General features: G+C 26.9%; 1 protein-coding gene across 1 annotated transcript; it reads right to left on the bottom strand.

Moving 5' to 3' along the window:
• Window positions 1–7246: 7246 nt before the first annotated feature.
• Window positions 7247–11833, bottom strand: LOC107450444 (uncharacterized). The gene is made up of 3 exons (XM_016066229.4): window positions 11695–11833; window positions 8986–9026; window positions 7247–7556 (listed from the first exon to the last, which is right to left on the bottom strand). Exons 1-3 carry the CDS (start codon window positions 11744–11746, stop codon window positions 7329–7331), a joined length of 321 nt encoding a protein of 106 aa, XP_015921715.1. The 5' UTR covers window positions 11747–11833; the 3' UTR covers window positions 7247–7328.
• Window positions 11834–16158: the final 4325 nt, after the last annotated feature.

Genomic DNA, 16158 nt, shown 5'->3' with positions numbered 1-16158 from the left:
TACTAATTAAAATTGTCAATGCTATATTCTACAATCTGTAAATAATATCAAATATTTAGGACTATATATGGATTCTAATTTGAAATGGAAAACACATATTAACAATTTAGTTAAAAAATTGCGTTTTGTTTTAATAAAATTTTATCACCTTAAGAATAAAATTCATTTTAATTTTGCGAAAGCACTCTATTACTCCTGGTTTTATTCTTTAATTAATTATGGTGCAATAATATATGGCGGTGAATATACAACTAATTGACTTCCTTTAATCTCAGTTCAGAATAAATGCTTCAAGATTATTAATTCTCTAAATATAAATAATTCAAGTATAACTACTGCCAATATATATACAAGAATTAACCTATTACCATTTCGCCATAATGTATTTTTTCGTATTTTACTTTATTTACACAACAATAAATTAATATGCAAATTAAAAACTAATGTGTCTGAAAGGAGACCTACTGAAATATATGAGATTCCCCACTTTACAATAGAAATTTCACGAAAACAGTTTTTTTACTTAGCACCTAAATTATATAATAAATTACAATTTCAGTTGCAAAACATCAAAATATATTCTTCTTTTAAGCGTGCTTTATTTCAATTCGTGATGAACATTGACGACTTAGATCTCTATTTTTCACTTTAAAGGAAGCATTTGATTTTTTATACCAGTCTTGTGCCAATCCAAATGAATTTCTAATGTTACCTTTGTTATTTTTTAATATAGTTTCATGTATTTTTTTTCTTCCTATTATTACAGTGTTCAACAATATATGATGTCTTATGATGAGCAAAAGAATTTATAATTGTAATATCCCCCCCCCCCTTTTTTATTTATTTTTATTTCTATTTTAAATTTATTGTATTACTTTTCTTTGTCGCCTGGACAGGATTTTCCTCTTGACGACGAATATATATTCTTTGTATTTATTTGCTTGTTTTTGTTCCCAAAAAAGTTATATTTGTTTGTATAAAAAAAAAAAAAAGCGAAATTTTTTTGTAAGAAATTTTAAGTGCAATGATAACAAATTTTTTAAATGATTAAACCCAAATACTAATTTTTATGTCTTATGACAAATGAATACATTGAATTTATTCTTTAAAAAAATTGAATTTTAAATATATTTATTTTTTAGAAAAAATTTCAATAACTGTGTTCAATAAGAATGATACACACACTGCATTTTTTTAATTATAAATTTACACTTTATAATTAAATGTATTTATCAAACTAAATGAAATGTTCACAAATTAATTAAGTTTTTAATTATTGATTTAAGGTAAATGAAAACAAAATATTTTTCTTTATTTTGTTGGTACTCCTATACAAACTCATGTTTTAGCAATGGGGAAAATGTCTTCCATAGCTCCCTACTTCAACCTGATTGTTAATAACAGAATGTATGTACAGTACAGAATCCGTTATCCGGAAATCAGAAAACCGGAAAACCAAAAAACAGGAACGAAATTCGATAAATTTTCCCGCTATTTAAAAAAAAAAAAAAAAAATTTCCTCATAAGATTTTAGGATTTTTCTTCTTTTTTTTTAAAGATGTTTACCTTACCATCATTTTAGAAATAATCATTAGTGTATTACTTCATCGTTTTTTCTCCTTTTTAAGATTATTTCTAAATATTTTTCTATTTTTAGTTGGGTTCAAGAATAAAAAAACGGCTTTTTGTAGCGATTCAGAAAACCGGAAAAATCAGTTATCCGGAATAACGATGGTCCCGATCGTTCCAGATAATCGGCTCCCAACTGTAATTCAGAAATTCCGTGTTTTATTATATAACTACTTTGTTAAAAATAATAGTGCAGATATTTTTAAAGAAATTAAATGAAAATACTCATATTATTTTACACATAACGCATTTATTGTTATTTCCAAAGATTTAATATTACTTAATTATTAATAAAAAATGTTCAAAAAATTTTAAAAACTAAAGAAAAAAAATTCAATTTTCACTTTTTTGTAACATTGGAATTATTAGATTGTTTTTAGTTTCCAAAAAGAGAAAAAAAAAAGAAAAAGGGTAATTAGCTGTAAAAGAATTAAGAAGTGTTGCCTGATTACCGTTTGAAATTGTATAACATTATATAACAGTAAAATATTATACTTATTTGTCTGTAATCACTACGTAAGAGTACTATTGTTTGCTGATTCTTAAAAACAGAAAAAAACCATATAATATCATATGGGTCATTCTCACAAAAACAGTCATTTTCATGTCCCCAGTATATTTTATGTTTGTTTTACAGCTTACGAAAAAAAAAAATTCAGGGAAAGTGTCCTTCAGAATGCAAGCTATCAAAGGAATAAAAATAAAATTATCAATTTTTATTTTTTATTTATTTTAGGTAATTAAAATATACCAATATGTCATTCCCTCACTTGTCCCCACTGCTGATTTAAAAAAAGAAAATTTTTTTTTCTGAAGTAAAAAAAATAAATTTACAAATTCGTGTTTTTTATTTCAGAATATAGAAATATAGAATTCAGAAAATAAATTTTAAGTTTAATTTCTGATAAAAATATTACCACAGCACTATTTTAAACTTTGTCCCCAGCGTTTCGCGTCATTCCCTCACAACAATGTTTTTATCGTCTGCAAACTTCTTAGAATAAAAATATTTTAATAAAAACTTCAGAAGTTAACAACTGACATCATAGAACAAAATTCCAGTATGTTTCCATTCTCAACTTAAAGAAGCTTTGCTGTAAAATAAATTTTAATGAATCAAACCAGGTAAAATTTTTTACATTTGTCATTCCCTCATGTCGTTTTTTAAAATAAAATAAAATACAAATTCATCGAAAAAGTGGATAATTATATTTTGCTTTCCTGTATGAATATAATTGTATGTGATTGATTTCAGAAATCAATTAGGCCTAACTGTTATTTTGAAATTTTATTGAATTTGTCATTCCCTCACTATCATTCCCTCACTAATGTATAAAGTGAGGGAATGATTCAAGATGAGTATATTGTTAAATTTTGCTTTAGTTTGTTCTTGGTTTTTCTTTTTTTAATAAAAATAGAATTAAAAATTGCGGAATATATTGTATTAAGTCTAATTCTAAAGTCTAGCCCATTCTTAATTTAACTTTATTTAAAATATAATATTGATGAAGTTATCATATTCCTAAAAAAATTTTTGAATGAAAAATTTAATTAACCTGATTAATTTCTATTAAAATTATATGTTATAACTTATAAATTATATGCTATATAAATATGTTACTTTTGTTGGAGAACTTACAGTTATAATTTTATAATTTGATGAATTTTATTTAAGTGCCAAATTTAAGTTTATTCGTGAATTCTACACAGCATGAAATAAGACAGCAGTTATAATGCAACTATGATCTTGAATTAATTAGTTTAGGCATTTTAATAAATACAGAATGACTGTTTTAAGAACAATCTAAGAAATATTAGAATCTATTTTCCAGATAGCTTAACTATGGATAGCTTAACGAAAGAAGAAGCTCGTTTAAAGAAATAAGAATATGATCGAAAAAGAAGAGAACGAATGAAGTCAAATTCCTCTTTAATTTTAAAACAGAAAGAACGAATTAAATACCTGGAAAAAAAGGAAAGAGGACGAGTGAAACCTGCTTCACAAATGACTAGTCGTAACTTAAGAGTGAAAAGGAAACAATGGAAGAAAAACTCCAACAAAGTGGATTATGAGTACAAGTGAAGTAAAACATGTTCATATGCTAAGTGATGGGCCATCAGCCCAATATAGAAACAGAAAAATGTTTCATCTGATATCCCAACATATAAAACAGCTTACTCCTGGTATTCTAAACTTTACTTGGAACTATAATGAATCCGGACATGGAAAAGGAGCTCCCGGCGGAATTGGAGCTGTTATGAAAAGAACAGCAGATCGGAGAGTGGCAGAAGGAAAAGATGTGCATAATTACGAAACACTTGTTTCTGTATTAAAAGAAAATTGCTCAGTAACTTTATTTGAAGTTTCAATTGAGGATATAAAAAAATGTGATAAATTAATTGAGGTAAAAATTAAACCATTCACTGGCAGAATGAAAGTTCACCAAGTTGCATACAGTGCAAGGAATAACATATTGAATTTTCGCTCTCTTTCGTGTTTTGCATGTGATGCATCAATTTTGTGTGAACATTATAATTTGGGAACTTATAAAATAGGCAGGGTTCAAACAGAGATCAGAAGAAGAAATCCAAGGAGTATCCAAGGAGTCCAAAATTTAAAATCTTTGCGCAAAAAATAACCAGACAGTTTTTTTTTAAATCAAAAAGCAGTAACTATAAAGAACTTTCAAAAATATATATTTTGCATAAGATATTTTTTTCTAGCCCTTTTGAAATAAAATTTTACTTTGTCAAACTTCATCAAGAAAAATAAGGTATCACTTTCACACATAAATACATTTTCCATCTTCAAATATTTTAATAAATCTTGTTAAAATACGTAGTACAGATGTTAAAGATTAACATAAAAACCTACCAATCATATATTTTTAAATTTGAATACATAGAATCTAAGGCATTTTATACAAAGAGAAAAAAACAGTAAATCATTAATTAAGTTTGTTTGTAACATGTAAAATTAAAATACCGCAGAAGTAAAGATCTTACATTCAAAAAATGTAACAATTGATGTAATGGCTCCCACAAATGCAGGAAAATAAAAATGGCCCTTTCCAAAAGACATACATAAATACACAAACACAGACATAAAAAAAAATTCTACCACCCATTCCATGTGACAATCGTGCCAGCCAATTTTATTTCCCAAACCTGTAAAAACTATTAAATATATAAAACTAAATTATAATAAGTAATAGATATACTTAATATGTTATCATTTTCAAACTTGAGGTAGCTGTAACTGAGAGAAAAACATGTATTGAAATAAAATATCATTCCCTCACTATCAATGTCATTCCCTCACTTTTCAAATAGTGAAATTAATTAATTAATTTAAATATTAAGTATAATTTAAAGGATATATATTTTCTTTATGATGCCATTACATATTTCTATTAATAAAAAAAGTTTCAGAGCTTTTTATTCATTTTATTTTTTTGGGATTTTATGAACCGAAAAATGACAGTTTTTGTGAGAATGACCCATATACAGAGGATACTGTTCTTCTTTATAGATGAAACAATATTACAGGGGATATTGTTTCATCTACAACATATAGATAGCGCTACTGAGGCAAACTCTTATCATTTTACTGAACACAAATATTCCATTGTGCCATCTGGGGAAATTGTTTAAAACTAAACTAATAAAGAAACAGTATACATTTAAAATATGATATTCTCTAAAAAAAAAAAATATTTTTAATGTAGACAATATTAATTAGAAACACTCAGCAGTTTTTTAAAACCAAGAAATAGTTTGGAAAAATTAATTATTATTATTTGATTAATTATTATTATTTTTAGACTTAAAATTTCGAAAAATTTTGATAGTGTCACAGGTCTAACCAATATTTCATCCAGTCATCGTGAAGCAAAACACACGGAAAGTAATTGTGAGGAAATTTCCAATAACAGTCCAATAACTCAATTCTATATTAATTAATTTTAACTCTTAATTAATTCTGATGTTCATAAGAAAATTTTTAGTACTTTGCATTATTTAATTAATTTGTATTTAGAAAATATTTCCTAAATACAATTGAAAAAGTTATATTTTTTAATATCTATTATAAAATTAAATTTTGCACTTCTTTTAACATTTTTCAGTTTTTCTGAATTTTTTTCTTCTTTTTCTCCATGAAGCTTTCGGAATTTTTTTAAATTTAATATATAAATATTGCTAAAAATTGCGATTTCATCATCAATGACTTGGGTTCATAAATGAAATATATTGGAAAAGTTTTTTTTCGTGATAGTTTTCGAAAGTTTTTTTTCGTGAATTCGAAATACGCTTAATTTAATTTTCACAAATTAATTGATGATGGATATTTTTATTATTTGGCACTATCTTTCGATACATGTAAAATAATAGGGAATGAAAACTAAATTGTTTTATTAAAATATATATAATAATCAGAAAAGGGCAAAACAAAATTGGTTAGGTACTTAATATTGCTTTAAGTGTTAGTGCAAAAAGCAGGATGGCGTTAGATCTTTTAGTAAGTTTGTGTTTTATTCAAATTGAATTGGACACTATAAATTCTCTTTTTATGTTGCAGAATACATAAGTTTTTGTACCTTGCAAGGTATATTACAATATAAAGTTCTAAAACTGCATACATTAGTTGAATTCAGCGAAATCTTAAAATTCGTTAGGAAGTAATCGCTCGGTAAGCCTGACGATAATTTCTGGCAAAATATATTATAATTATTTTTGTGTGCTGCCATCTCTTAAGAAAATTATAATAAAAAATTTATACATTAGCACTGTTATTAAAACTTTTATTTTTGTTTCTCCTCTTTTGATTGTTGATTAATTTCCATTGGAAAGTTACAATCCAAATTCGCCACTTAAATATTTGCTTAGCATCTTTTCATGATTTGTAGTTCTATTAAATTAGTCATCAAACTCGCGAAAGGGGGATAAAATTGATGCTTAGAATAAATTCGTTTTCTATTATCTTTTCTTCAGAAAAAGAATCAACAAGAAAATATGTCGCAACTATTAATTAAGTACCAAAAGGCAGGACTGCATCAGTGGCAAATGACTGAGTGAATTAGCAAATCCTAGTTTTGTAGTAATCCTGCTTCGGACTAAAGTGAGTTAAAAAGCAACAAAAACTGCAAAATATTACTAAATTCAAATGTGCTGCCATCTATTGATAAAAATTATTAGCTTGTATGCTTAATTTTACTATTTGGAAAAGTTTTTGTTTTTGAGATATAAAAAAAAAAAAAATAATAATTTGGGGGTTGAAAAAAGCAAATAAATAAATAAGTACATAAATAAGTTCATAAATAAATAAAAATTATAAGTATAATACAAATAAATTTATTTGTTATAAAACAATAAAGCAGGCTAAGTATTACGATTTTATTCAAATAAAATTTTTTTTTACTATGATTATTGTAACGCAAAATAAAATTTTCAAAAGATAATCACAACTAAAAGGTAACGATAGTCGTTGTTCGTTATCGATCTCTAAGTTAGATATTTCTAAATAAAAATCTGCTGTTATTTGAAGCTTGGGTCTCAAAGGAATAGTATATCTATTAAAAGAAAAATTGCTTATCTTCCAAAACAAATAAGAAAGTGCTCAGATTTTTCATCATTTATTTTTATGGATACAAACTTCCTGTTAACAATTTTTCTTTTAAGTGTGGGATATTTTTCAGTGATCATCGTTTCTTGCCAAATCTGAAAGTTCCGCCAAAACCATATTTAGGTTCAGACTTGTACGTATGGCCATCCACTCGTGCGATACCTCGTCCATATGAAACTCCGAGGTCCAGACTCATGTCTTTCTTTTTGCTTTCCCAGACTCGAGTACCGACTCCAGCATTGTAACCCAAATTGAAGTTTTTCGCATTATTTCCACCACCTGCTGCTTGCAAGCTGTATTGAGGCTATATATTTAAAAATAATAAAATATGTTTGAATACCATAAATGCACTGTCACACATTTTTCATTCCAAAATTATGATAAAATACCCGGAAGCAGTCTGTCCGTTCGATTAACCGTAAATTTTACGGTAAAGAAAATTTTGGCAATTTTTTTTACGATTAACAATCAACATTTACGGTTTTGAAACCGTTTAAAAGTAATATGGTTATAAAACAATGAATACAAAACTACATGTTTTTTTTAAACCATTTACAACTAGCATGGTTTTAAAAAAATAAAAAAATTAACCGGACATAGGAGCTAGGTTTTTGGTTAGGTAATGGGCATTGGAGAGCAAAGAACGCGAAAAGGACTCCAGTTTTGTCGGTCATGATGTTTGACAGATTACAGAACGAGACTGGTTTTTGTTAGAAATTGGTTGTACATGTATTTTAAATGTGGCGCAATAAATTAATATAATATTTAATTGTCTTTCTTATTTTTCCAATTGCAGTACATCAAATTTTTAATAAAATTATTGGTGATTTTGCTAGTCTAGATCCAGATCTCTCGCCCGATTCTCTGACAAGTATTTCCCATCTCGCTTTTTGAATCAAAATAAAATAATTAAATTCTTAATAAAGAAATATGTTTCCTTAACGTTTTCAACGTTTATAGTAGTTCTTCAAAGTATTCATTTTGAAGCAAACCATAATTCGGAATATTTTATTCATTTTCAGCTTATGTATATACGCCAGAAATAAATTCATAACTAAACTAGATGCAGCACAAGGACTGCAAATTTAACAGTCGGACATTAAACTTAATTTAAGATTATTAATGATATGAAACGATGAAAAATCTTCATTCCTAATTAAATATGTTAAGCATAGTCTTTTACAGGCTACGTTCAAAATCAACTTAAACATTATTTATAAAGTTGGGGTTCCGCCGAAAGAAAGTTGATTATTTAGGGTTCCGTAGTCGAAAAAAAAATTGAAGGAAATACTTCGCAATAAAGATTTTATGTTAAACTTTTGCTTTCAAAAAATTATCTTTAGGTAATATGCTTGAAAAAGAGTCAAAATTCCCGTACCTAGCAAACTAAAGAAAAATGAAAGAATTTTATCATTTTACCGTTTTAGAAAAGTTAATTAAATTGTAAGTACAACTTGTGGTTATAAAATTATTAGTACAACAGTTAGTATTTGACGAGAGCAACTAAATTTACATGAACTCTGCGTATAAAGTAGTGCTTTATTTTTATAAAAGACTGTCAAATACTGTAAAATCATACGTTAATGCCTTGAAAAAAAAATCGTGAATTTTTTTTTACGGACAAACAATTTCTGAAATACGTCTGTTTTTTGAGATTTAAATTAGTGAACTACTTATATTATAAATTATATTTGTTAATATTTAGACAGACAATATATATAATGCTACTTTACCTCTCCTACTTTAGGTTCTGGATTCTTATCATCGCATATAACTGAAAAGAAATAGAAAATTATAAACACGAACAAAACAATATAGTTGTATAACAATTATTCACAAAGCACTTAGATAATATTTCGCGTATCTTTAATTCTAAGTGAGGAAATCTCATTAGTTGAATTTCGTCGTGGGACTGATGATTACTACCACTTTTTAAGTACATATATATAGTTTTCAGCATAAAGGAGAGTATAAACTACTTTAACTTATTGGTGTCCTTTTAATACAGGGCAGAATTAAGGTCACCACCAATCGTAGGGCGACTAAATATAAAAAAAATGGCAATTAAAAATTGTTTTGCTAATCTCCACTTGAGGTACATTTATGCCGAAAATGCACCCTACGTGCTTAAAAATACTTTCAATTTCTCACATTATTTATATCACTGGAAAGTTGTACTCATTCCCGGAAGAGTCCCGGTGGCTCAGGGGATTGAGCATTTGCCTTCCAATGAGATGACCAAGTTTCGAATCCCAGCCCTGGCTGGTTGATTCGAATTCTGCACCCGACCACGGGCAAGAAGCTCCATGCCGTCGGGCTAATCGTGGGATGTTTTCGAGGTATTCTATTCCATGTAACGTAAATGCGGATTAGTTCCATCAAAAAGTCCTTCTCAAGGGCTTGTCTCAATGTTTGATGCAGGAGTTCTCTTGTCTTCTGGGTTTAAAATTACAAGACTACGGTGTTGAATATTGATAGTCGTAAACTCAGAAACGGGTCGGCTGTTCAACGGCTGTTATAAAATCAAATCAAATCATTCCTGGAACGTTCAGTTTATTTTAAGTTGCTTCAAAATATCAAGGAACTATAAATGTGTTTATCAAAAGTTTTACGTGATATAAAGCTAATTTCATCTTACTTTTTTTTTAAATTTATGATCGTTAGTATTTAAATTTTTTTTTTATTATGATCATTCATCATTAATTTCGTCATTATGATTGCAATTATTTTAAATTTATTTTGCAAATGAAAAATTTTATGTTTGTTAATAAATATAAATTTTATGTTGCATTATTGGTTCAAAAACTCAAACCTTAAGTTATATTAGTTAAAAATGTTATTGAAAATTTGTAAATTTTACATAAATCTATTTGAAGAGGTCATGAAAATTTTTCCTCTTTTTAGAAATGAACCCTGAAGCAATTACCATATTTTGAGAAATGTTTTACATTAATGAGATAAATATTTTTTTACTAATTCATAATTTTTAATTTTAGAAATGTGGCTACTAAAAAATGCCACTAGTGGCTATTAAAAATATTTTTACTTCTAGCCTTAACAAAATTTCCTAATTTTGCCTTATGTATTTCAATTACTTGGTATGTATGGTTTTTCTCTCAATAGCTTATATCTAAAAATTAACTACGGTTCAGTCAGTGAAAAAAAGGACAGAAATAATCTTAGAGTATAATTTTATTATTTATTATTTTTGTTTGTTTGAAAAGAGCACAATATTTATTATGACCTGCATGTACAACTTTTAAATTAATAAATAATGTTTGAAATTGCGTACTTTTGTTACAAATACTATGCATATATTTTGAAAATAAAAGTTTACCATTACAATATATTTACTATTCGAAACATTTAATTCTAAAAAGTAAATTAGGGCCCTACGAGCTTGGGTTTTGTGAATATACTATACACAATTTTTTAAAAAAAAATTTAAAATAATATTGAGTTCATCAACAAATAATTTCATAAAATTTTTCACATTAATGCATAAAATGTAAGGTTATATTTGGTTTATTTTCCGGAAATCGTGAAAACATGTAGGTATGAAATCATGATAACGTAGGTATTTACATCTAATTAATTTCAAGCAGTTATTAATTTACAAAGCACAAGTGCAGCTGAAAAATTTGCACTTTTATTTTAACATTGCAATATATCGTAAAGAAATGGCGATATTACACGAAATGTCGTCAATTTAACTAGTTTACTTCAACTTTTACTTAAATCAATAATTTTACTTTTATTTTTTTATATAAAAATTAATTTTATTAACACTCACGATAATATTTACTTGATAATTAAAGTTGTCATTAATATTCACAATAATAGCAAATTCGATATTTATCATAGCTGATAATGATCGTGATAATATCATATATGATAATCATGGATATAAATTATTTTCACGGTATTATGGTTTCTGATATTTGTCTTAATTGGTAATGATCGTTATCTATAATATTTTCATCATTATCGTATTCGATATTTATTGTAAGTAGTCAAGTTGTATCACGATATATTTCAGTTAAGTATTGTCATTGCAACGTCTAAATGATAACAATACTAATTGATTAGAATCGCCTTGCTATTGGGCTAACCGTGTGAGGTTTTAATTGGTTTTCCTCTCCATGCAGCGTAAATGCGGGTTAGTTCCATCAAAAAGTCCTCCACGAAGGCTAGTTTGTTCTAATGCTTTATCTAGAAATTCCCTTGTCTTCTGGGTTGGGTACAAAATTACAAGGTTACGGAGTTGAACTCCAGAATCAGGTCGACTTTTCAACGTCGGTCATAAGATAAAAATAAAATATTTTAATTAAATCTTTTAGATTGAATTATTGTTAACGAAAATTTTTAATGACATAAAACAATAAATTATAGAAAATATAAATATTGTTTAAAAAATAAAGCATTATTTAAAAGCAACTTACCTTGCAAGATTAGAACAGATGCAAAGAACAGAATAGCACTGAAAGTTTTCATGATGATCTTCTAGTCGAAATGTTATTAATTTGTTGAAATTATTCGTTTTTGTGTGATTTTTATATGAAAGTGAAACCCTATTTTATGTCATGAGACTCATTGTTTATTTTTATTCTAAAACAATAGGGGAATTTTCAGTTTCTGAACTACGAACAATGACTGTAACCGGGATTTTCCTTTTCAGTAAGAGTGAAAAATTATGTCGTTATTGCAGCGAATTCGATTTTTCTTCTTAATGTCCTTGAATTCCAGGTGAAAATTATAGTTAAATTTATTATTACCATCTCATCAACGTTAACTGCCAGAAGTAACAGTTATGATTCTCGTCTTTATTATGTAGTGGTGCATTAAATAAAAAACCACGGTAATATTTCATACATTTTGCAGTTAAATATCGTTTTTGCTTGTTTTAGTATTTACATATTCAATTTACAATGCGAAAAAAAATATATAAAGAATACTTTGATTTATTTTTAATTTAATAATTAGATTTTCAAGTTTTAGGACTCAATCTTAATGGTTCGAAATGACGACTTCAAATATGCTCATTAGTTAGTGCAGACGATATTTTAATCGAAATCAGACACAAAAACATACTTTTTCTGAATAAATGTTTTTTTTCCACCCCCGAAATATAGGGGGTAGCCGTAATCTGGGTATTTAATCAGCTAATTCTGCAGTATTTAATTAGATAATTTACACTGTTTATTGCTCAATTGATTAAAATTAACATGCATTTCTAAAATTTGGTTTGATGCATTTTTACCAAGTAATATTTGTATTTATAATTGATGAAACATTCATTTTCATTTACATCCATTTTTTCTTTAAAATTTAACTTTCTTGTTTAATTTGTAGTGGATGAGTAACTTTTGTTTAATTTAGATCAGTTATAATTTTTATTTATTAAAGCAATTGTCATAAATTTCTGATCCTGAATATTTTTCCATACATATTTCCATTCAGTTTTCAATTGATATCACAATTCCATGTAAAAATATTCTTTTTAAAATAGTAATTTTCTATATATATTATATGAAATCTATTAAATGCTATTAAATGTTCATGAGAAATTTTTAATTTAGAAATTTTTTTTTATATAACTGTCTTTTTTTTATTAACTATGTATTTATGTTTATTGTATATATATTGTGCATGTACTGCTTCTTGCAAATAAACTTCTTGTGCTATAAAATTTGTTTTCATTGCAATGCTTCAACTTAATTCATATTAACTACTATTCTTATTTCTTGATAAAAATAAATCTTCAAAGGAAAAATTTTGATTAAATAATAACTTATGAAATGTGTTATTGCTCACATTTATTTATAATATAATGTAAACTGTAGAATTAACATAAAAAGGCATTTAAAAACAATACATAAAAAGACATTTAAAAACAATACATAAAAAGACATTTAAAAACAATACGTAAAAAGACATTTAAAAACAATACATAAAAAGACATTTAAAAACAATACATAAAAAGACATTTAAAAACAAAATAATTAGTAAAATTTGTAGTATTGCCCATATTAAAAACTCATAATGCTGAGGATTTAAAAAAAAAAAGCAGTAAAAGAAATAATTTATTTAAACATATTCTAATAGCAGATTGCCCTACTCCCCTCCAAACAAGTTCTCATCACCCTGGAACAAGTTCTGTTCCCTTTCGCTCCTTACGGTTGCTTTTCCTGCAGTGCTCGAACATCCCACAGCAGGTTTTCCTTCTTCTCCCCTATATATTCTTTGGCATTAGCTTGGATGAAAGAGGGGTGCAAAGTTTGGACCCCTTTTAGTTTTAGCTAGTACTTAAGTTAATTTTACGTTTTGCGTACTTCGACATATCTCGAGTACTTATTAATCGAATTGAAAGACTTTTGCACACAATTATAAAATTCTTTTCTCCAAAAATAATTCCAGAAATAAATGTTTATAAAAACTTTTTTAAAATTGTTTTATTTAATAATAGTCGAAAAAATTTTGAATTGTAAGGTATAAATATTTTTGCATCATCTTAAAGAATTTAATTTTACACGGCAAAATACAAAATTTAAGCGAAAACAGTCAAATAGTTCTTGAGAAAAAATACGACTTTTTGTCTAATGCTTGATAGAAGAAGAAGTGAAACATACATAAAGTGATAGGTTGACACTTCTTATAGTTATGTAGTTATAATAACAGTGAAAAGAAAGTACGAAAGAAAGAAAAGAAAACATGAGCACCATTCTTGTTGATTATGTAAAATAACCACCTGGCTTCACATTTTCGAGTGCCCCTTACCTAACATTATTACTTTTCGATAACTTTATGGTTATGAATTTGATTTATAAGAAGGGGAAAAGATAATTTTAACCGTTTAAATTCTCCTTGGGGCTAGGGAAAAGAAAAGTTCTAAAACATGAGCAGTTGTATCAAATAAGCTTTCAGGGGAGAATTTCCCCTTAAATTTATAAAAAAAATCTTTAAAAAATATTATTATTATTTTCTTTGCAAGTACTAACTATTTTACATATCCAGTATTTTCTGTCTACCTATTTCAGCTATTAGCTCCCTTTTCTTTGGTGCAGTGAGACTTCCAGAATTTTTTGGAATAGATTTGTTGATAGGTGGAAAAATAATTATTTTAACCAAGTTCAAGAATTATTTTGAGGGAGTAAGACATGAGAAGTTCGAAAAAAGATATAAAGCGTTGTATTAAGGAGGCTTACATTGAACATAGGGGATTTTCATCCTTAAATTATTAAAAAAAAAGAAGTTGTTTATTTGTTTAGATATATATTTCTTTGAGTATTCCTCTCAAATTTTTACTTCTCCAACTTCTTAGAATTAACTTAATTCTTAAAATTATACTTTTCCTTACCACTAAACCAAATTCATGGTTAATTACCGATAAATGATAAAACGAGGAACATTTTACAAAAGAATCAGCAAAAATGGTATCAGAATTTGGTTGTATTTATTTATTATTTTTCGTTCAAAGCGGTGCAATACATTCAAAAGATCTAGATTTGTAAAATATTCAAAATTAAATTATTTTCGTTTTTGTGAAATTTTCATGTTAAGCCTTTTTTTATTCAGAAAAAAAAAAAAAAAAAATCTCAGTGCTTTCAAAACAACTAAATCGCAGCCGACATTATTTTATTGCACAACCGTGTTACACAACTCATAATTATTATTGTATTTAAACTAGAAAATATTAATTTATTCATAAACATTAATTATATTAATAAGCACGCGTTATGGCTTCGAATTCCAATCATTTAAAGACTCAGCCTTTCAATACTTATCTCTTAGTTTCATTCAACTTAATTGGTTGTGGCTTACAATTCCATCTTTATTGAGATTGACCGCGATAACTATCGGACAAATTCTGATAGTCCTCGATTATTTTTTTTAAAACTTTATTTTCTGTATGGATTCTAAAAAAAATTAAAGGCATTGAATAAGGAAAATTTTAATTAGTATGCATGTTTAAGTTTCTGTTGCATAGCTTTAATTCTAATTAACATAAATAGTAAAGTTAAAAATATATGGAATTACGTTGTTAACTTAAATAAAAGCCAAAACAGAAAAAATAAACGAAGCGAAATTAACTAAGAAATTAATTATTTAAAAAAGGGGTTGCAAATTAAAATAAAAATTAGTAACGCTAAACAATTAAAAATCTAACGAAAAACTACAAAGGAAGGCGGGATTGAGAACATCAGAACTTGGCTCATTTGTTGGAGAAAACAGAGAACTTACAGGTGGTGATTCGAAACACCTCTAAGTTTCCCCAGGAAATCAAACTGGTTTGTTTCCTCTTTGTTCGCCAAGTTTCTTCCACTCTTATTACAATTTGTTTAACTTAACTAATTAATTTGATTTGGTAACTAAATTAATATTTAAATAACTCTTAAAATATTAATTTGGGATCCTTAATATTTTCAAATCTTGATTTCATATTCAACGATTGTACTAAAATCATATAATCAAGGGTGGTGATTTTGAAACACCGACTAAAATTTAATTATGCGACTTATAGTTAAACAAAGCCAGAAATAGGTCTTTTACAATGAAAGAAAAATCAAATTTAGCTTTACTAAGGTTCATAGACAGGTTAGCAACCTAAAATGAGCATTCACTATTCTTCCATGCAATAGAATATTTTATTCATCAAATTTTAAACAGATTTTGCGAAAAATCCCAGCTATCAAATGTGATGAATGATCTATTAAGTATCCTTCGTCCTGAGATAATATTACAGAGTTGGAAAAAAAAGGAAGCTACGCAGACGATTTTCGCCATAAACCAAACAGATCATCAAATTCGTAAAACAATGCGAGATAGCTAGTTTCACTTTCGAAGGTTTGGAAAACCCCGCAGGAAGAGACTTCCGCTTTCTCGGAAACTGAAAATTCCCAATTTTT

Source organism: Parasteatoda tepidariorum, chromosome 10 (assembly GCF_982258835.1).
Source record: "Parasteatoda tepidariorum strain Cologne lab strain chromosome 10, Ptep-v5.0, whole genome shotgun sequence".
Lineage (NCBI taxonomy): Eukaryota > Metazoa > Arthropoda > Arachnida > Araneae > Theridiidae > Parasteatoda > Parasteatoda tepidariorum.
This window is presented reverse-complemented; position numbering and strand designations above follow the sequence as displayed.

Bases quoted from the DNA above. Each gene is read 5' to 3' on its own strand.
- LOC107450444 (XM_016066229.4), bottom strand. From the start codon at position 11,746: ATGAAAACTTTCAGTGCTATTCTGTTCTTTGCATCTGTTCTAATCTTG. The intron at 9,027-11,694 runs GTAAGTTGCTTT...ATTTCTTTTCAG, and splicing joins ATCTGTTCTAATCTTGCAAG to TTATATGCGATGATAAGAAT. The intron at 7,557-8,985 runs GTAAAGTAGCAT...TTAAATATATAG, and splicing joins CAGAACCTAAAGTAGGAGAG to CCTCAATACAGCTTGCAAGC.